At 40.8% G+C, this 22,354-nt stretch overlaps 2 protein-coding genes and 1 non-coding gene across 54 annotated transcripts in view; all 3 read right to left on the bottom strand.

The window, feature by feature from the left end:
• Positions 1-22,354, bottom strand: part of SYNRG (synergin gamma) — a 334,879-nt gene that overhangs the window by 85,008 nt on the left and 227,517 nt on the right. For 48 of the 50 annotated variants that reach the window (XR_013405828.1, XR_013405829.1, XR_013405826.1 and 45 more), the window contains exons 1-2: positions 9,430-9,569; positions 218-258 (exon numbers count right to left, since the gene is read on the bottom strand). Coding sequence is in view for 46 of the 50 variants with exons in the window: in XM_015119432.3 (XP_014974918.3) it covers positions 218-258; positions 9,430-9,506 (118 nt within the window). In the remaining 4 variants the exon portion in view is untranslated. 50 annotated transcript variants of the gene reach the window in all.
• DDX52 (DExD-box helicase 52) overlaps positions 13,239-22,354 on the bottom strand; it is a 30,777-nt gene continuing 21,661 nt past the window's right edge. For all 3 annotated transcript variants that reach the window (XM_077970830.1, XM_077970831.1, XM_001112113.5), the window contains 6 exons: positions 21,190-21,312; positions 20,919-21,069; positions 20,666-20,741; positions 19,561-19,632; positions 18,073-18,165; positions 13,239-14,480 (listed from right to left, as the gene is read on the bottom strand). In XM_077970830.1, coding sequence (XP_077826956.1) covers positions 14,423-14,480; positions 18,073-18,165; positions 19,561-19,632; positions 20,666-20,741; positions 20,919-21,069; positions 21,190-21,312 — 573 coding nt within the window. In that variant the 3' untranslated portion in view covers positions 13,239-14,422. The remainder of the gene's footprint in view (positions 14,481-18,072; positions 18,166-19,560; positions 19,633-20,665; positions 20,742-20,918; positions 21,070-21,189; positions 21,313-22,354) is intronic.
• MIR378J (microRNA mir-378j) lies at positions 15,061-15,169 on the bottom strand. Its single transcript, NR_128321.1, has one exon. It is a non-coding gene; the product is annotated as a microRNA mir-378j (primary transcript).

The raw sequence follows: 22,354 nt of genomic DNA, 5'->3' as shown, positions 1-22,354 counted from the left end.
TATATAGGTTTGGGAGAAATGAGGAGTGACCCTTATTACTCCCAAAATTATATAATTTTTGAGAAATTTTAAGAGTAGCTGTCGTATATGTTTAAGAGTGTAGAAAATTTTACTCTATTTAGCAGCAATAGAACTTATTTTCTATTTACTTATTTAATTCCAGATTCAGAAACACAAGAGTGAAAAATAAAAGTTCAAAACTTAAACTTTCACATACCTTGAGGGGGTCTTATCCCACCTGCAACAGGAAACATGAAGCTGAAAACAGAATAAAAATACATCATAATCTTCATATGTACAAAGATTTTCAAATAACAAATGTACTTTTTTATATGGATGAAAGACTCGTAGATGGGACCTGGTGTTTATTCTGTACCACAATACTGAATTGTCTAACATCAATAGACTGAGAGCATCCATAGGATGCATGTCACTATGTTAGTGCAGACGGAAACTTGTTGAAACAGAAGACAGAAGACCCTGAAACTAGTCCTGGCTCTGTCACTGTGTGTCCTCTCTGGATTCCAATTTCCCCATCTATAAAATGAGAGACTTCAGATTCAATTCAGTCAACATCTATTGAGTGTCAACAACATGAAATGATGGAATCTTATAAGCAAAAATACACATATGCAGGCAAATAACTATACCACAGGGTAAATGTGCTAACTGCTATAAGCGAGGTCAAAATTATTAATAGGGATGAGAAGAAAAAGATGAATTTAATCTATACCTTGAGAAGTTTTATAGAAGTAGCTCTGGAGCTGAATCTTAAAGAAAAATAGAAGCACACTATATATTTTGAGCAAAAGCTCTGAGGCAGAGATGCAGGGATGTTTGGAGAAATGAATGTAGGTTAAATGTTAACTATATGATTTAAAAGCAAGCAGATTGTACAGGGCCTTTATTTATTTTTATTTTATTTATTATTTTTGAGATAGAGTTTTGCTCTTGTTGCCCAGGCTGGAGTGCAATAGTGCGATCTTGGCTCACTGCAGCCTCCGCCTCCTGTGTTCAAGCAATTCTCCTGCTTCAGCCTCCTGAGTAGCTGGGATTACAGTTGCCCACTACCATGCCTGGCTAATTTTTTTTTATTTTTAGTAGAGACAGGGTTTCACCATGTTGGCCAGGCCAGTCTCAAACTCCTGACCTCAGGTGAGCCATCGCACCAGGCCGAGGGCCTTCAAAATGTTTAATTTTATTTTTAATATTATATGAAGTTGTGAGAGGTTTTATTGTTATTGTGGCAACATATACACAACATAAAATTCTATCATTTTAACCATTTTTAAGTGTATAATTCCACGGCATAATTAAGGACATTCACAATGTTGTGCAACCATTACCACTATCCATTTCCAGAACTTTTCCATCATCCCAAACAGAAACTCTGTACCCATTAAACACTAAGTCCTCACTTTACAGCATAAGAAAGCTCTCTTCTAAGGGTTAAGCTGACACCTTTTAAAAATTTTTATTATTATAATTTTTTTGCGACAGAGTTTGCTCTTCTCATCCAGGCTGGAGTGTGATGGCATGATCTCAGTTCACTGCAACCTCTCCACCCACCAGGCTCAAGTGATTCTCCTGCCTCAGCTTCCCATGTAGCTGGGACTACAGGCGAGCACTACCACACCCTGCTAATTATTGTATTTTCAGTAGAGACAGGATTTCACCATGATGGCCAGGCTGGTCTTGAACTCCTGGCCTCATGATCTGCCCGCCTCGACCTCTCAAAGTGCTGGGGTTACAGGCGTGAGCTACCGCACTTGGCCTAGGCTCTTTTAAATAAAGGTTAAGTCTGGGCGACAGAATGAGACTCTGTCTCAAATAAATAAATAAAGGTTAAAAAATTAAGCTCTGGCCAGGCACAGTGGCTCACGCCTGTAATCCCGGCACTTTGGGAGGCAGAGGCGGGCAGATCACCTGAGGTTGGGAGTTCGAGACCAGTCTGACCAACATGGAGAAACCCCGTCTCCACTAAAAATTCAAAATTAGCTGGGCATGGTGGCGCATGCCTGTAATCCCAGCTACTCAGGAGGCTGAGGCAGGAGAACCGCTTGAACCCGGGAGGTGGAGGTTGTGGTGAGCTGAGATCGCACCACTGCACTCCAGCCTGGGCAACAAGAGTGAAACTCCGCATCAAAAAAATAAAAAATAAAAAATAAGCTCTGGTTGTAGATGAAATAGCCAAGGGCATGAATATATATATCCAGTAACAAAACAACTAAGGACAAACATAGAGAATTTTTTTTATTTTTTATTTTTATTGAGACAGAGTCTGGCTCTTTCGCCCAGGCTGGAGTGCAGTGGCACCATTTCGGCCCACTGCAAGTTCTGCCTCCCGAGTTCACGCCATTCTCCCGCCTCAGCCTCCCAAGTAGCTGGGACTACAGGCACCCGCCACCATGCCCGGCTAATTTTTTGTATTTTTTAGTAGAGACAGGGTTTCACCATGTTAGCCAGGATGGTCTTGATCTCCTGACCTCATGATCCGCCCACCTCAGCCTCCCAAAGTGCTGGGATTACAGGTGTGAGCCACCGCGCCCAGTCCTGACACTTGGAGAATTCTTACAGTGAAAACTGAGTAGGAAATGGTCATTGAGAACCAAGGGAGTCCTTATAACAGAGTTATAACTGAAGAAGGACCACATTTCAAGAAGGAAGTAGTTACCAGCATCTAATGCTGTAGAATAGTGGTGAGAACAAAGATTAAAAAATAAATCACTGTTTTCAAAAACGGTGATCGTTGAGTGAGTTAGTTTCAACAGAGAAAGAGGAAGAGACCCTAGGGAGAAAAAATTTAAGAGACAAAATACATACTTAGTGATTGATAAGGTTTTTAAGGAAATGGGATTAACACACAAAGTAGCAAAAGGGGGCCACATGAGGGGGTGCATGTCTGTAATCCCAGGACTCTGGGAGGCCAAGGCAGGCAGATCAGTTGAGGCCAGGAGTTCAAGACCAGCCTGGTCAACATGGCAAAACACCGTCTTTACTAAAAATACAAAAGTTAGCCAGTTGTGGTGGCATGTGCCTGTAATCCCAGCTATCCAGGAGGCTGAGACATGAGAATTGCTTGAACCCAGGAGGCAGAGGTTGCAGTGAGCCGAGATTGCTGAGCCACTGCACTCCAGCCTGAGCAACAGAGCAAGACTCTGTTTCAAAACAAAACAAAACAAACAAACTAGCAAAATGGATCTGGTTTGAAAACGAAGTGGGACTTCTTTCTCTGAGCCTAGAAAGAAAAAGGGACAAATCAAGGAAGACTTCTGAGTGAGAAAGGTTCTTAATCTGGAAGTCAAGGATCTGAAAAGAAGGTTTCCAGATACTCTTTAGAGAATCTAGTGAATGGCTGGGCCTGGTGGCTCACACCCGTAATCCCAGCACTTTGGGAGGCCAAGGTGGGAGGATTGCTTGAGCCCATGAATTTGAGACCAGCCTTGGCAACATAGTGAGACCTCATCTCTCCAAAATAACAACAACAACAATAAAGAATATAAAAATTATAACAGTGATTCTTTTCTAGAAAGTTTTCAATTTACTGTGCCCAGTTCCATCAAAAGAAATCAGTATCTATGGGCATTATAGCCTTATGAAATAAATTTCTCAAATAATAAGAGATGAAAGGAGAAATTACTCCTTGATTCATGGACTGCAGAATGGATGTTGTTTTAGCAGGCATGAGAACATTAAACTTCTTATGCATTGTCATCAGAGCTCTTGGGTGACCAGGCACATTGTCAATACGCAGTATATTTTCAAAAGAATCTTTTTTCTGAGCAATTGGTCTCAACAATGGGCAAACCATGCTGTAAACAGATGTGCTGTCACTGAGGCTTTGTGGTTCAATTTATGGAGTATAGGCAGAGTAGATTTAGCATACTTTTAAAAAGCCCTAACATTTTCAAAGTGGTCAATGAGCATTGGTTCAATTTAAAGTCACCAGCTGCATTAGGCCCTAACAAGAGAGTCAGCCTGTCCTCTGGCACCAGACATTGACTTCTCTTCTCTAGCTAGGAAAGTCCTAGGTTGCATCTTCGTCTGCACTGAAAATCTGGCCAGACATGGTTGCTCATGCCTGTTAATCCCAGCACTTTGGGAGGTCAAGGCAGGTCAGGAGTTCGTGACCAGCCTGGCCAACGTAGTGAAACCCCATCTCTACTAAAAATATAAAATTAGCCAGGCATGGTGGCGCGCGCCTGTAATCTCAGCCACTGGGGAGGCCTAGGCAGAAGAATCACTTGAACCTGGGAGGCGGAGGTTGCACTGAGCCAAGATTACGCTACTGCACTCCAGCCTGGGTGACAGAGTGAGACTCTGTCTAAAAAAAAAAAAGAAAACAGAAAATCTATTGTTTAGCATAGCCACCTTCATCAATGATCTTAGCTCTTCTGAATAAGTTGCTAAAGCTTCTACATCAGCACTTGCTGCTTCACCTTGCACTTTTATGTTATGGAGACACCTTCTTTCCTTAAACTTCATAAACCGACCTGTTAGCTTCCAACTTTTCTTCTGCAGCTTCCTCACCTCTCTCAGCCTTCAGCCTTCACAGAATTGAAGAGACTAAGGATCTTGCTCCAGATTAGGCTTTGGCTTAAGGGAAAGTTAAGGGTGGTTTAATCTTCTATCCAGACCACTCACCCTTTCTCATTATCTGCAACAAAGCTGTTTCACTTTCTTAACACTTGTGTTTCCTGGAATAGGACTTTTAATTTCCTTCAGAAACTTTTCCTCTGCATTCACAACTTAGTTTAACTGGTGTAAGAGGCCTAGCTTTTGACCTACCTCAGCTTTCAACACTTAATGACTAAGCTTTATCATTTCTAGCTTCTGATTTAAAGGGAGAGATGTGCGACTCTTCCTTTCACTTGAACACTTAGAGGCCATTGTAGGGTTCATCGGCCTAACTTCAATACTGTTATGTCTCAGGGAATATGGAGGCCCTTGGAGAGGAAGACAGGGCAACAGCTGGTAGGTGGAGCAGTCAGATTACACAAAACATTTATCCATTACGTTTGCTGGCTTATACGAGCTGGGTTTGTGGTGCTCCAAAACAATTACACCAGTAACATAAAAGACACACTGATCACAGATTACCATAACAAATAATAATAATGAAAGAGTTTGAAATATTGTGAGAATTACCAAAATGTGACAGAGACATGAAGTGAACACAGGTTGTGGAAAAATTGTGCGGATAAACTTGCTCAATGCAGGGTTGCCACAAACCTTCAATTTATAAAAAACACTGTATCTGCTAACTGCAATGAGGTATGCCTGTATTCAGTTTTTAAAGACATTACTCATATGCTAAAATTGATAAATTTAGGAGCAATGAACACATTTAAGTAATCAAGCTGTCAAGGTTTTTAAAAATCAGCCTTAAACATTTAAATTAGTCATATGGTCTAGTGGCTCAGAAGAATTGGAAACTCGTGTTATATTTTCTTTCTTCCAGCTTTGCCATAAAGTAACTGTGAAGCTCTGTGCAATCTCCTTCACCCCCTGTCTGGTTTCCCCTCTGTCAAATGAGGATGTAGAATCAAGTCTGACAAAGTCTCAGCTAAGACAATCACATAGACATAAATACATAAACAGATGTATAAAGGTTCCTTTGAAAACAAAATAAAAACAAAAGTAAGACTACTGACAAACATGACTTTGGTAAGAATTTAGCAACTCGAACTGCTAAGTGACCTATGAAAAATTTGTATCTTTCTCTGAAATGTTTAGACAACTAATATCAACATGCTTAAAGATTGGTTAGATAAGCAGCTGAGGCATTAATAAGACAGTAAAAGCTTGGCAAAAAACTGGGCAGCAAAATGACCAACAATTTAATTACAAAGGTGAAATCACTAATTCATATATTACTGATATCTCAGTATGAAAGCAGAGCTCTGTCACTTACCTATCTCATCCGTCCCTCCTTTTCAGTTACCTTTGCTACTAACCTAGATTTGACACTAGCCTTCACTTCTTAGGCCTAGACTCCTAAAGACTTACTAATGGATCACCCCTCCTCCAGACTCTGGTTTCTAATTCATCTGATGCAGCACAAGTGACAGACATCTTTCTAAATGATGAACCATTACTCAGTAATTAAACGGTCCTTTAGCAAGATGCACTCCTGGAGTTAAAACTATGGAATGATTTCCCTGAAACTGAATTTCCTTAGTTTAAACTCAAGGCCCTCTCTAGTTTGGGCACAACTCTACTTTTCAGTTTTATAAGGAAACTAATGTTAGTTTCCTTATAAAATAATCTCACAAAACTCTTCACCACCACTCGGAGCCACAGTCATCTGGCACTGCAGGTACGTTGTTTCCTTAGTGTTCACTAGGCCTTCCCAGCTCTACAACAATCTCTTGACCGCTTCCTCTTCCTCTAATTGTAACCCAACTGAAATACCACTTCTTTGCCTTTGATGTAGCTGGAATCCACAAATATTTACAGAATGTTTTTTATGTGCAAAAATGTGCTAGAAGCAGTGGAAGAAGAAAAGATGAGGAAGCCCTCTAAACGCTTGTAAAAGATAGGAAAAAATAGACAAGTTCATAAATGATAACATTCTAGAGGAACGTGACCTCTTTTGTTCTCTTTTACTTTGTACCACAGTCATTTTGTACATTCTCCAAGGATGGGGACCATGTTTTGAAGTCTTTTTAATTCATTACAGCATCAAGAACAGTACCTTACCCATGTAGGCATTCAATGACTACAGACTAATCCAGACCTTTCAACTTTTTTTTTTTCTGCCTTACTTGATTAAAAAAAAAAAAAAAAAAAAAGGAATTATACTTCTCATCTCTTGGGCAAATTTTGCCATTTATACAACTCTACCATTTATTCTAAAGTAGCTCATTCAGGACACCAATCAAAAGTAGGCTAATATTAAATTTGGAAAACATTATTGTCTTTTGCTTAGCCTCTCAGAATAGAGAGAAGTATCCAAACAATAGTCAGTTATAGTTCATGGATTTTCTCCATTAAAGGTGTAGAGAAGTTGCCTGTTCTTTTTCTTCTAATATACTTAGGTTGCCATAATGTTAGTTTCCTTATAAAATAATTTCAGGGAGGGTGGGTGGCAAAAAGAAAATTAAAAATAAAATAGCTTCAGCCTTTACCATAACTCTCTAAAAAAACATAGTATTTCTTTTTCTATTGAGGATACAGCTTCTCAGTCTCAGAAAGTTGCCAATATATGTAACATGTACCATACATTTTTCAAGGTAAGGATCATTTTAACCATTTCTTTCTCTCCCATATATCGTTTACAGTTTTAGAATACAGATGTTACTACATTTACAAAGGAGGGAAATTTAAAAATCATTCTATCAAAATTCAACCCATATTCATTTAAAAAATTTGCGTCCATGGACGAATGATACTCAAATACTATAAACTAAAGGGAATAATGCACTTGAACCTGAGGTCCTCCCCACCCAAAAACCTTTTTTTTTAAGTAAATAACAATTTGGGCCTAGATATCAATTCTTCTAAGTTTACATTTTCCCAGAACTTGGTGCCATGATTAATCATATACTTGATCAAATTAATACCACCCAGGGATATTTTAGAAACTGTAATCACACATAGGAAATAAATAGAGGATGCCGGGCGTGGTGACTCACGCCTGTAATTCCAGAACTTTGGAAGGCCGAGGTGGGCGGATCACTTGAGGCCAGGAGTTTGAGACCAGCCTGGCCAACATGGTGAAACCGTCTCTACTAAAAACACAGAAATCAGTTGGGCGTGGTGGAGCATGCCTGTAATCCCAGCTACTTGAGAGGCTGAGGCAGGAAAATCGCTTGAACCCGCGAGGTGGCGGTTGCACTGAGCCGGGATCGTGCCACGGCACTCCAGCCTGGGTGACGGAACGAGACTCTGTCTCAATCGATCAATCAACAAAAATTAGCTGGGCGTGGTGGCGCGCATCTGGGGGTAATCCCTCCAGAGGCTGAGGCAGGAGAATCACCTGAACCCAGAGGCAGAGGTCGCAGTGGGTCGAGATCGCGCCGCTGCACTCTGGCCTGGGTAACAGAGCGAGACTTCCTCTCAAAAAAATTAAAAAAGAAAAAAAAAAAAAAAAAAAAAAACAAGACGAAAGAAAAAAAGAAAAAAAAGAAAACAAAACAAATAGAGGGGACATTATTACATGTGTTTCTTCTCCAGCCAGAAACTGGCTTATACCAAGTATTTATTTTTTTAAAAACCCTCTAATGAAACAACGAAGAGAACAAAAGAGAAAGCAAAAAGTTTAAAAATCTTAAGTCTAAGATGTGCAGAGAAAATGAAAAATGGGGTTGCACACAGGTGGTTTATTGAACAGCCACTGCTCGTTTCCTGACATACACACAAGCACCCGCAAGAGGTGATAACTTTAAGGTCCTCACACTTTTGTAGTGTTCACGACTCCGAAATTGAAACACTGCATGGAAAAACAAAAAAAAAAAAAAAACAACAAAACAAAACAAAACCTAACACTTCGATTTCCAACGATAATTTAGGGTACCTCCAAATGTGTGTGCTGTATGTGTTGGTTAGTAAAACAAAATCAGACTAGGTCATTATAGAAGTGGAGTGAAAACTTCCCGGAATAAAATATTTCCTTAAATGATAATGAACCTGTCAACTTGCAAATGTACATCTCCGTTATCGTTCTGGGTAGAAGAACCACAGCCAGTTCTTGGCTGAAATGTGGCAGAGGGCAGATGTGTTTAAGGGCTAAGAGTCTGGAAGCTTTGTTCTAATAAATGCGCAACTGCTGTTTAACAGTGCATTTTCTTTGTTTTTAAATGCCTTTTTAAAAAGGAGACAGACAAGTCTTAAGAGTTACTGTACAAGACAATAACTCTATCTCAAGACCATTACTAATTCAGAGGTCTTTAGATGTTCCTGCCGTTTGTCGCGGGTTAAGGAAATATAATGAGGACAGGACACTCTAAAAGGGGAAGAGACAAATCGTCCACACACACACCCCCTTGGAAACAGTCATCCAGCTTTGTGAACAGATTTTTAGAGCCCTCCCTCCAACATATCTGGTTAAGTCTAGAAAGCCCAGGGAAAGGGAAGACCCTGGTCGCTTCAAGGCAGCCAGGACTAGGAGCGGAGTCGGGGTTCCTGATTTACCCCCCCCCCCCACCCCAAGAGGACCCTCATCTTCTCTCCCCTCCCACACTGGGCGCGCGCCCGCTCCCCGCTCGACCCCAGGCGGCCGGCGTCCCCAAATGAGCCCGGAACACAAGCGTCGGGCACCCGGGCTCCACACGCCCCTTTCGTCCTGGGTCCCTGGGGGATGACCCTCCTCCTGCAACCCAGTTCCAAGGAAAAGAATCGGAGCTGGAGAAAACCGCCATAACCGCCAAGCGCCCCTCGCCGCCCCCGCGGAGGCCAGGGGGTTCCTGCCTGGTCCTTCACACCTACCTGCCTCCCCCGGCGGCCCCCGCGCCGGCTCCCGCGGCCCCGCCGCCGCCAGACCCAGCTCCTGGCCGCAACGCCATCTTGCTCCCGGCCTGCCGCTGCCCTCGCCGCCGCCAACTTATCAGCAGCTGTCAGAGGAAGACATCCACTTCCGGGGCAAACACCAGGCCCCACCTCGCCGCGGACAGGGCGATGGGGCGGGGCCGCGCGCCCACGTGACTCCCCCGGCCCTCGGGGAGGCGTGGCGCGCCCACGGCATGTGATAGGGCGCCGCAGAGGTCCCCCAGGTTCAATTCTAGCTCTCGGGGTGGTGGGGCGGTCGCAGGCGCCTCTCCAAGGGAGCTGATTCATTGTCTGGTAGGCCCTCTGCAGGGCCCAGGTGGTGGCCCAGTGGCAAAGCGCCGTTGGTCCTCCGTTTGAAAACCATGATCGCGGTTAGTGGAAAGTGTAGGCTGAGTCCTGATTTTTAAACTAGACGGTGGGTACACTAGTGTTCTCTCTTTACACACAAAGAACAGATAGCTCCTGAAGGGCCCTTTGATAGTCTCGCAGCACTGATTAGTGATCAGCTGTCCCCCCTTTCTCTGGAACTCGGCAGCTTCATGTTGGCACCTATCACAGACGCTGAAGGCATTTAAATTTTATTTTAAATCAACCAAAGCACAAAAACCCAACCCATATTTAAAAAAAAACTCCAAGGTGTACTACTCTTGTTTGTTTCTGCCATCCTGCCACCTTACAGTCCCTTTGTTTTTCCTATTCTTGCAGGTAAGTGCAAAACAGTGGTTTTTGGGAAGCAGTTCATAACTACTCTGAAGCTATTTCGGCATTTTTTTTACTGAATTTTTTTTTTTTTTTTTTGGAGACAGGGTCTTGCTGTGTTGTCCAGGCTGGAGTGCAGTGGCATGATCACGGCTCACAGCAGCCTCAACCTCCCGGGCTCAAGCGATCTTCTTGCCTCAGCATCCTGAGTAGCTGGGACCACAGGCATGCACCACCACACGGGGCCAATTTTTTTTTGTAGAGATAGGATCTATGTTGCCCAGGCTGGTTTCAAACTCCTGGGTTCAAGCTATGCTCCCGCCTTGGCCTCCCAGAGCCAGGGTGTGAGCCGTAAGCCACATGCCTGGACTGTGATTTTTTTTGTTTGTTTTAATCAAACTACTGTCTGGAAGTAAAACATAAAAGTTGAGTACTTTTCTCAAGCATGTAGTTTGCTTGTTAGCAAGTAATGGATTAATTAGCTTTATTTTTTCACTCTTGTCTCAGGGTTTTTACTGGGTAACAATTTGTAATAAGTTATTTATTAGGCACAAACCACTGGTCAGGAACTGTAAGCCCATTTTAAAAAATCCTCAGTATCCTTAGGAGTTACAATTGGCATCTTACAGATGAGAAAATCAAGGTTAGAAACAACGTCATTTGTCCAGATCATACAGCTACAAGCAAATAGGATCAGGATTCAAATCCAGGCCAGTTTGACACCAAAGTCCTTGCTCATTCACTAGAACCAGCTATTCAATTTTTGTTTTTTGTTTCTGTCTTTTGCTGTAACTGTCTATTCACTAATTTCACTCCTTCCCTTCCCTGGGTGAAGCTGAAATTTATGTAGCACGCAGTTCAGACTGCTTTGAAGGAGCTAAATTTAGTATTAATACATTGACTAAGTTGATGCAGGTTACTGTAGATACTTTAAACAGACACAATAAAGACAAGGATCATAGATGTGACCTCAGTTTGTCTTGGAATACTTTTTGTTCCTCTTCTTTACCTATTGGTTTTTACATTTGTAGGATTCAACTCAGGATGTCGGCCTTCCATGACATCCCCAATCTGGGTTAGATGCCCTCCTGTGATGCTTTAGCATCATGGCCTTACATCTAACAGCACTTGTCACACTAGTCATGTGCTACATGATGATGTTTTGGTCAGCCACAGACAGCAGATACAATGGTGGGATGAGAAGTGGGGGTGGAAGTCAGTGAGACTGATGATCCTGACCTTTTGTAGGCCTAGCATAATGTGTGTGTTTGTGCCATGGTTTTTAACGAAAAAGTTTAAAAGTAAATAATAGTAAAATAAAACAAAAAAAACTTAATAGAAAAAAAGCTTCTAGAATAAGGGTATAAAGAAAGAAAATATTTTTCTACGGCTGTACGTTTGCATTTTAGGCTAAGTGTTATTACAAGAGTCAAAAAGTTTATAAAGGCCAGAGGCAGTGGCTCACTCAAGGTCGGGAGTTTGAGACCAGCCTGGCCAACATGGTGAAACTCCGTCTCTACAAAAATACAAAAATTAGCTGGGTGTGGTGGTGCATGCCTGTAGTCCCAGCTACTCGGGAGGCTGAGGCAGGAGAATCACTTGAACCCAGGAGTCAGAGGTTGCAGTGAGCCGAGATCATTCCACCACACTCCAGCCTGAGCAACAGAGGAAGACTTCACCTCAAAAAAAAAATTTTTTTCTAAAAAACCCAACCTGGACAACAAGCGAAACCTCGTCTCTACAAAAAAAATTTTAAAATTACCTGAGTGTTGGTGGCCCACACCTATAGTACCAGCTATACAGGAGGCTGAGGTTTGAGGATCACTTGAGTCTAAGAGGTCAAGGCTGCAGTAAGCCATGATTGTGCCACTAAACTCCAGACTAGGCGACAGACACTGTTTCTCAAGAAAAAAAAAAAAAAAAACTCTTACAAAGTAAAAAAGTTATAGCACGCTAAGGTTACTTTATTGAAGAAAAAATATATATTTTATATATATATATAACATATATATATAAAATATGTGTGTGTGTATATTTTCAAGAGAGTCTTGCCCTGTTGCCCAGGCTGGAGTGCAGTAGCGCGATCTCGGCTTACTGCAACCTCTGCCTCACAGGTTCAAGCTATTCTCCTGCCTCAGACTCCTAAGTAGCTGGGATTATGTTACCACACCTGGCTAACTTTTTTTGGTATTTTTCTAGTAGAGATGGGGTTTTGCCATGTTGCCTGGGCTGGTCTCAAACTCCTGAGCTCAATCTGCCCACCTAGGCCTCCCAAAGTGCTAGGATTACAGGCGTGAGCCACCACGCCTGGCCAAGAAAAATATTTTCAATAAATTTAGTATAGATTAAGTGGGCAGTGTTTATAAAAGTCTACATGTTCCAACAGTCTATAGCATTCAAGACAGTAACATGCTACACAAGTCTGTAGCCTAGGAGCGATAGACTGTACCACATAGCCTAGGTGTACAGTAGGCTATACCATCTAGGTTTGTGGAAGTATATAACATGATGTTTACACAATGACAAAATCACCTAACGATGCGTTTCTCAGAACATATCTCTGTCACTAAGTGATGCGTGACTCTATCTGCTCCTTTACTTTCTCTCTAACATTATATTGTAAGGGTAGGAACTGTGTTATCAAGCCTATTTTTCTAACAAAATCTATGTGTGTTAAAGGAATATTTATTGTGAGTTTACTATGTGTCAGGTACAGTGCTAGGTACTTACAATTTGAGACACAATTTCATAGATGAGAACACTGAAACTCTGAGAAATTAAGAACTTATTCAAAGTCACACAGCTGGCAAATGGGTTGCACCAGTATACCTACCTCCAGAATATATATTGGGTAAAGGATCTGTTTGCATGAACAAACAAAAAAACCATATTCTTGTAAGTATTTTTACACCCTGTACCAGGTCTATCATTAAATAAATTCTGAAGATGAACAATTTTTGTCCCATCTAAAATATTCAAAACAAAGTCCACCTGTTCTGACTCTAGAAAAAGCTGCGAATAGAGGAAATAAATAAGTTGAATTCAAATGCTGCTGAGAAAAGGTAATGTATATTATAGTTCTGTAGTAGTACTGATAACATTCAAGTCATTCTTAGGCAACAGTCTTACGTGTATGAAGTCAATTTTTCATTCCATTGTACAAAACTCGTATCTCAGAAAAATCTAATAGTTAATAGTCTCCAACACCATATGATCATAATCCTTTAGCTTAGGCAGAGATCTACTTACTAAATGAGGCGCCATCAACCTAAGGAAAGATAAGCTGTAACAGAATGAAGACAGAGGTATATCAAGTAACAGGAACATTCTTCCTTATCAGGATAAAATGTTTATCAGTATTCAAATAAAATAATCTTAAATGGAAAAAGAGACAGGAAAGAATATGGTTAAACGACGGAAAATGAAGAAAGAGAGAAGCCGATCATGATCTTGTGCAACATCATGGCAGGGCTAAGGTATTAAGTATCCAATACAAGGATACTTAATAGACCAAAGAATTTAAAATCCCAGGGAACTTGAATAACCAGCCACAAAAGAGGCCTCTCTTTGTTGTGGTTCACAACACAAAAGGCCATCAACTAATTAGGAAATACTAAAATTAAGAGAGCAGCAGGTTTCTTCTTGGTAGACAGCCCATGCTACCATCCACAAAGTGAGCAGTGGAAGGGGTATTTAATGTCAAGGCTTTATTTTGAATTTCTGTTCCAGATGCCTCTCCACAGCATTCATCACACCTTCCTTCACACTCAAAGGGAAAAGTCCTTAAGAGTTTACCACATTTTGGTGTTATTTTTAGCATAAACATTTGTTCTTCTATAAGAAGTAGCTCTCTGGATTCAAACCAATGTCAATGAATGTTATTTCCATTGTATAATCATTTAAAAGTCACCTACAGAGCTGGGTGCAGCGGCTTGTGCCTGTAACCTCAGCTACTCGGGAGGCTGAGGCAGGAGGATTGCATGAGGTCAGGAGTTCAAGAGCAGCCTGGGCAACATGGCAAGATCCCATCTCTAAAGAAAAAAAAAAAAAAAGGCACCTACAAATTGAAATTGACTTGATAGCTTAGGATCATTTTTCACCAGTCCCATGTACTTGTAGTTGATCTCAAATGTTTGGTACAGGTGACTGTAAGACTTCAAGTATTCCATGAAAACACCATTCATGTTGGGATCATAAAATTACATTTCTGGGATGGTATTTTTAAAGTCTGTTTTTAACTTTTGTCTTCAAGAGCTACTTTCTTCTTGCTGTTCTGACCAGTGACCTTTTTCCTGTAAAGAGTAAAGTAGGGAAAACGGAATAAAAAATTCTAGATATATTTACTTTCCATAACCCTACCACCAGTTTAATAAACATTTACTGAAACCTACTGTGTATCAAATAACGGGCACCAGGAACACAAAGATGCATTAGACATGGTCTCTGCCCTTTAGAAAATCACAATCACCTAAGTGAGGCAAAACCATCACAGTAAACTACATTACTACATGCTATGACAGATAGATTCGGATCCTGACCTAATGAGTTCACATTGATTCAGTGCTTACTAAGTGCTAGAAACTGTTATTAAGTGCTTTACGTGTATTAACTCAGGTAATTTTCCTAACAGCTTATGAGGAGTATTCTAGTCTTATCCTCCGTTTACAGATGAGGAAAATGAGGCACAGAGTGGTTGAGTAACTTGCCAGTCATCACTTACTGGTAATCCATGTTAGACATGAATCCTATCATTCTGATCCTATAGCCTAGTGAAGGTCGAATGTCATTAACTAAGTGGTAACAGACAAAGGAAAAAAGTTTTGAGAAAATAATCAATGTTTGCAAACTATTATTACAGTAATACAAAGTTCTTTGGTGTGTACTAACTCATATAATCCCAAATCCCAACTCTACACAGGGAAGTAGATATTAGAACCAGTTCTTCTGGCTCCAAATCCAGTTCCTCCCCCACTCACTGCATGGGGCCAAGTTTGTGGTGCCTGAAGTGAGGTCCACTAAGCAACAAGGATTCAGGTCTGTAGCTCAATGGGGAAGTTGGGGCTGAAGATATGCCCTTAAGAGCTATGAGCACAGAGGTATGAGCTGAGCCTATCGGCATGGGTGGGATCATGAAGGAAACATCGACAGTGCAGAGGGAAGCCAGAGTGGGATCATGACAGGTCTTGCTTGTATGCTATGTTAAGTAGTATGGCCTTTACACACGAAGAAAATGGAGACACAACCAAAGCACCCGAAGCAGGGGGCTGATATATCAAGTGTCTTCGAAGTCTTAGTACAAATTAAGTTTTAATAACCTCAGAGGAAGGCAGGTGCAGTGGCTCATGCCTGTAACCCCAACACTTTGGGAGGCGGAGGCAGGCAGATCACAAGGCCAGGAGATCACGACCATCCTGGCCAACATGGTGAAATCCTGTCTTTACTAAAAATACAAAAATTAGCTGGGCATGGTGGTACATGCCTGTAATCCCAGCTACTCAGGAGGCGGAGGCAGGAGAACCACTTAAGCCCGGGAGGCAGAGGTTGCAGTGAGCCGAGATCGCGCCACCGCACTCCAGCCTAGCGACAGAGATTCCATCTCAAAACAAAAACAAATCAGCATTTAAAGTATAATTATTTAAAATACTGATGGATCTTATTAAAATTCAACATAGTCACCATCTTATGTTCTAGTTGATTTTTGACCTTTGTAAAAACTTTCATCAGTTGCTGCTCAGTGCCTGAAAGGACTGCATTTGTTATCTTGGCTTTAAGACCATCCAAAGAGTAATGCATGCATAACAGTTCTGATGTGACCCACTCCTCTCCCACCAACAGGTCTATTAAGACAGATTAGGTGACCAAAGCGGCCAAGCATAACAAGGTTCGCTACCAATCCACCGGTCTACGTGTCACCCAGAAAGTGCTGCGACAGAAAATTAAAATTTAAAAATGTTGGCCAGGTGCAGTGGCTCACACTTGTAATCCCAGCACTTTGGGAGGCTGAGGTGGAAGATCACATGAGGCCGAGAGTTCGAGACTAGCCTGGCCAACATGGTGAAACCCTGTCTCTAGTAAAAATACAAAAATTAGCCGGGTATGGTGGCGGGTGCCTGTAATCTCAGCTACCTAGAAGGCTGAGGCACGAGAATCACTTGAACCTGGGAGGTGGAGGTTGCAGTGAGCGGAGTTTGCGCCACTGCACTCCAGCCTGGGCGACAGGGCGGCAGAGCAAGACTCCATCTCAAAAAAAAAAAAAAGTGAATGTGAAGCATTCCCAAAACTGAATTAAGTACAAATGGAATTAAAAGGATTGATCATTCAAATATACTTTTTTCAGTTTGTAGCACTTTTCCTTCCTAAGTTATTAAAACAAAAGTACGATAAAATTTTGGGACACTATATACATTGTATATTTGAACTGACCTTTATTCCTCATAGTCAATACCAACATGTGAACTCTTGTTCACTTATTACAAAGTACACTCTAATTTTCATGCCTCTGTTCATCTTGTTCCCTTCTCCGTGCCTAAATTTTACCTATCCTTAAAGACAGTTCTACTTTGTTGAAACTTCTGTAACCACACCAATTCACAATCATCTTTCTCTTCTCTAAACTCCTATTTTATTTAAAAACCAGTCTCTAATTTTCTGTCATGTACACGAATCTTCTTTCCGCAGCTTCAGGAAAGAAGTCTCATTTTATATTCATTTGTATATCCAACCACCACCAAGTACCTTGCAGGACAACTTGGTAAATGCCTACTGGTTATGGAAACAGTTTTTTCCTAATGACTTCTATAGAACAGATGTGAGGTAACTGGATATAAGCATTAGCATATTTCACAATGGTAATATCCTAGGCCACTGATAGCACTCTCAGGGGAAAAAAAACCCAACAAATTATAGACTTGAACAATTCTACTACAGTATATAATAACCTGGTTCTGGTACAATGTGAAGAGTGCCATTTTCCTTAAATAGTGGAAAGAGTATAACTGTTCAGAATATCTTGACCTATCCTTTTCAAAATATAAAGCTTCCTAGTATTACTGGGCAAAATAAGGGAGTCTATATGTATGCTAAAAAACTATGCTTTAATATCCTCATAAAACTCAGCTAAGCTAGCACAAATTTACCTAAGTAATACTTTTTACAGCTGTTACAATGTGCATCTGCATAAGCCTGAGATCATATTGAAATCCTGCCCAGAATATGAAGGAGCTTCAAAGAAGACTAGATTCATGTAAGTCAATGGTCCTAACTAGTGGCCTTAGTAGCATGTCTTAATGTGGGTTGTGTAGAGAAGGTGGGCAGTACAATTCTAATTTATAAGGAATTGAAATAATATTTTCCAAGATGGAAAAAAGCAGATCATCAACATATTGACACAGAAAAATTCCAATATTAAAACAAATTCCTGGCCGGGCACGGTGGCTCACGCCTGTAATCCCAGCACTCTGGAAGGCTGAGGCGGGTGGATCACCTGAGGTCAGCCTGACCAACATGGTGAAACTCCGTGTCTAATAAAAATACAAAAAAATTAGCTGGGTGTGGTGGGCAGGAGCCTGTAATCCCAGCTATTTGGGAGGATGAGGCAGTAGAATAGCTTGAACCCGGGAGGCAGAGGTTGCAGTGAGCCGAGATCACACTACTGCACTCCAGCCTGGGCAACAGTGCGAGACTCCATCCCAAAAAAACCGACAAACAAACAAACAAACAAACAAATTCCCCAATTATAGGCAACCTAAAATATATTATTTTTATCACATTTTATAACAGACTGTAGTATCAATTTTACTTCTAAAAATTTACCCTAAGGAAAAATAATGCCTACTATAACTTTATGATGGTGTCAAACAGCCATTTTTCTTACCACATACTTACCGTTTATCCTTAGCTTTTTCTAAGAAACATTTTGGAGTTGTACTAATGCTCTCCCTTTCCAATGGTTTCTTAATCATCTTTTTCTTCTGTTTGCTGAAAGTTACAAAGTAAAAGAGGAAACAAATTAAGTCCAACTTCAATTAGAAGAGTTAAAGCTAGAATTAGTTTTGATCCTTGATCACAAAATTCATTTTTTGTTTCTTTGAGACGGAGTTTTGCTCTTGTTGCCCAGGCTGGAGTGCAATGGTGGAATCTCGGCTCACTGCAACCTCTGCCTCCTGGGTTCAGGCGATTCTCCTGCCTCAGCCTCCCGAGTAGCTGGGATTACAGGCATGCACCGCCATGCCCAGATAAATTTTTTTTTGTATTTTAAGTAGAGATGGGGTTTCTCCATGTTGGTCAGGCTGGTCTCAAACTCCCGACCTCAGGTGATCCGCCCACCTCGACCTCCCAAAATGCTGGGATTACAGGCGTGGGCTACTGCATCCGGCCACAAAATTCATTTTTTAAAACCATTTACTGGTTTAAGGTGGGGCTGTTAACTACTTTAATAAATGAGGTCACCTAATAGCATTTAGAGAGCTAACTCAAAGGGATGATAAATTCAATCCACCTTTTAAAAAGCTACTGACTGTGATAAAAATATGTCCTGTGCTAACCTTATATCCTATGTTAACAAGCATCAGAGTTTGATTTTGATCAATTAAGTTTTTTACTGGTTTTATGAACCAAAATAATTCTTAGCATATTTTGCTTATACTGAATACTTTTAAAAGAATCTGAATACTTAAAATTTCAAGGATAAGGCTGGGTACAGTAGCTCATGCCTATAATCCCAGCACTTTAGGAGGCCGAGGCAGGCAGATCACTTGAGGTCAGGAGTTTGAGACCAGCCTGGCCAACATGATGAAACCCCGTCTCTACTAAAAATACAAAGATTAGCTGGGCGTAGTGGCACACACCTGTAATTCTAGCCACTTGAAAGGCTGAGGCAGGAGAACTGCTTAAATCTGGAAGGCAGAGGTTGCAATGAGCTGAGACTTCATCTCAAGGAAAAAAAATTAAAAAAAAAAAAAATAAAGGATAAAAAACTGGCAAGGAAATAATATATAATATTCACAAGCAGTTTTGGGCTGGGCACAGTGACTCATGCCTGTAATCCTAGCACTTTGGGATGCAAAGATATAAGATAGGATCACTTGAGACCAGGAGTTCAAGATTAGCCTGGTTAACATAGCAAGACCCCATTTCTACTCCCCATAAATCTAAAAAATATTATAGCCAGGCATGGTGACGCATGCCTGTAGTCCCAGCTACTCAGGGGACTGAGGCAGGAGGATCACTTGAGCCCTGGAGATCAAGGCTATATAGTGAGCTGTGATCATGCCACTGCATTCCAGCCTGGGCAACAGAGCAAGAAAAAAAAAAAAAAGAGTGTATATACAAAGAGACAGAGAGTCTAAGATCCAGGTAAATTCAAGATTGTACCTTAGTAGTTTCTGAAAACCTTTTATGTATTCTGGTACAGGACACCCGGCCTGCTGTATAACATTGGCAACGCTGAAAAAGAAACCCATAAACTTGTATCTTGCTAAACGGATGTTTATGAATGTAAACCCTCTGCACAACGTTAGAGGGAACTAAAACTACACAAAGTAATCCACAAAGTGTTCTGATATGTTATCAATTATTACCTGATGTAAGCACATTGGATTACAGAGAGAACTATCCACTGGGCTGAAATTAATGCACTGATGAATAACTAGAGATAACACTTATTTCAACATTTATCAAATCCTATAAAGCTGGTAAACTCAATCTTGGACGAAGCACTGACTGAAGCCAGAGTCAAGCTTAAATTCATTAAGTGGAAGTGCCTACTATGGGGCTGGCACTGTTGCCAAGTTTTTTGTGTATAGTAACTTCTTCACTCTTCACAACAAGCCTGTGTTGTAAATACTGTCACTATCCTCATTTCACAGATGGAAAACTGAGGTGCATAGTTAATTATTTGGGTCATGAGATTCACATGCTTGCAGTTGCTGAGGCCTATGGTGGATCTAGGTTGCTGGAATATACCCCTCTACACACACACACTTGAATCTGCTCAAAGCGATACAAAGGCTGACAGGTGGCAGAGCCAAAGCTCAGAAAGCACAATCAAAATATTTACCAAAACCAATAAATAGATCTAAGTACAAACCCCCTTTGGCCAAAACTAGATTTCATTACCTAGAAATGTGAAGTGTTATCAATCACCATCAACCAAAGATTACTGTAGACAGTCAAAATGCAGGAAACTCATCTTCTACATTAAAATCTAACGTCAACCACTGAAAAAGTCCTGTGAATCTGAAACTTACAATGAACATTATTCCACTTTGAATATGCATTTCCAAAATCTAATAATGGAAGGGCAAAAACAAGGCCCTTTGATCATTTTTCCTTTCCCATGGCTAAAATATGGTTAACTAACACCATTATCAGTAGAATCTGGGACGTAGCCGTTCCGTAATTATCTCTTAATTGAATATACATATAAGAATAATGAAGCAATTCTGCCAATAGCACTAGGTTATTTTTTCTAGTTTACCTTCTTAATAATGGTTTATCATCTTCAGTGAAAAATGTAATTGCTTTTCCCTTATTCCCTGCTCTTCCAGTTCGACCTAAGAAAAATTAGACCATTAAAAAACACATTTTGGGTGGATGGAGGCTCTCAAAATTCGTTTACAAAAGTCACTGGATTTTCATAGCACTAAGAAATGAGCATGTGTGCCAGGAATAGCAGGGGTGCTAAGACAGATCAGTGGGTGACAGAGGGGAAGGAAAAAAAGACAACTCACCTATCCTGTGGATATATTCCACTGAGCTGGTTGGAAAGTCATAGTTGATCACCAAGTTCACACCTTTAAAATCAATCCCTCTTGCTAGCAAAGCCGTACAAATCAGAACCCAGATTCTTCCTGCTCTGAAACTGTGGACTGTGTTATCTCTCTGGTTAACAGAATATATATTAAATTACTTTAGAATGAAAACAGGTACTTCATAAATTTAAAGTCAATAATTTAAAATCAAGTAGCTCTTCTGAGTTTCAAAGTATACATCTGACTTTACCTGCTGTTGTGTTCTCTCTGCATGAATAACATCCACATTAATACCTTCATATATGAGCTCATGAAAAAGTTCTTTAGCCCTTTCAATGGACTGAACAAAAACAAGAACAGGTGGATTGAAACCCTAAAAGAAGGCAAAAATTGGCACACATAACTCAATCAAGAATACAATTGGTCAGTATTTCATATTATGATTGTAGCTTCTAAGAACCCAATTCAATTTAATGTACTTTCTTGGCCAAATTTCTTGGGCTAGTGGTCTAACTCTGCCTCCATCTTCCTCACCATTCTCTCCAATTGGTTATTTCCACTCAACTTCAACTATATTCTCCATCTTGCTAATTCCAATAATCTTGTCTAATCAATCCCCCAACACCCCTCTACAATAACAGATGCCCAAACTTTGAAATAATCATCTCTTGACTTCTGTGCCTCAAAACCTTTTTTTATTCTGCTTAAAATGAAATAACTATCTTTTTAATTCATTTGGTTTTTTGGGGTGAAATTTTTTTATTCTTATGGATTTAGGGGTACAAATGCAGTTGTGTTACACAGATATATTGCATACTGGTGAAATCTGGGCTTTTAGTGTACCCATCACCCCAGTGGCGTACACTGTACCCCACAGGTGGTATTTCATCCCTCATTAACTCATTATTATCCTAATTCTGGTGCTCTCCCCAAGCTTAGTTCTTGGTTCTGTTCTTTCAATATAATCTTTATTTTACTGAGCTGAATCTCTACTACTAGCTCTACGCAAAATTTTTTTTAACTATATCTGATGTCTGTGTATCTAAGCAAATTATTTTTACATTTACACTATCAAACCCTTACTCTCTCTCAAACCAGCTTTCTATCTTTTTAACTGTTCATATTAGAGTTTTTTAGCCTTTTTTTCCCCTTTTTTTTTTTTTTTGAGACCGACTGTCGCTCTGTTGCCCAGGCTGGAATACAGTGGCGCAATCTCGGCTCACTGCAACCTCTGCCTCCCAGGTTCAAGTGATTCTTCTGCCTCGGCCTCCTGAGTAGCTGGGATTACAGGCGTGCGCTACCACGCCTGGCTAATTTTTTTGTATTTTTAGTAGAGATGGGGTTTCACCATGTTGGTCAGGCTGGTCTCAAACTCCTGACCTGATGATCCGCCCACTTCAGCCTCCCAAAGTGCT

This window comes from Macaca mulatta, chromosome 16 (assembly GCF_049350105.2).
Source record: "Macaca mulatta isolate MMU2019108-1 chromosome 16, T2T-MMU8v2.0, whole genome shotgun sequence".
Classification (NCBI taxonomy): Eukaryota; Metazoa; Chordata; class Mammalia; order Primates; family Cercopithecidae; genus Macaca; species Macaca mulatta.
This window is presented reverse-complemented; position numbering and strand designations above follow the sequence as displayed.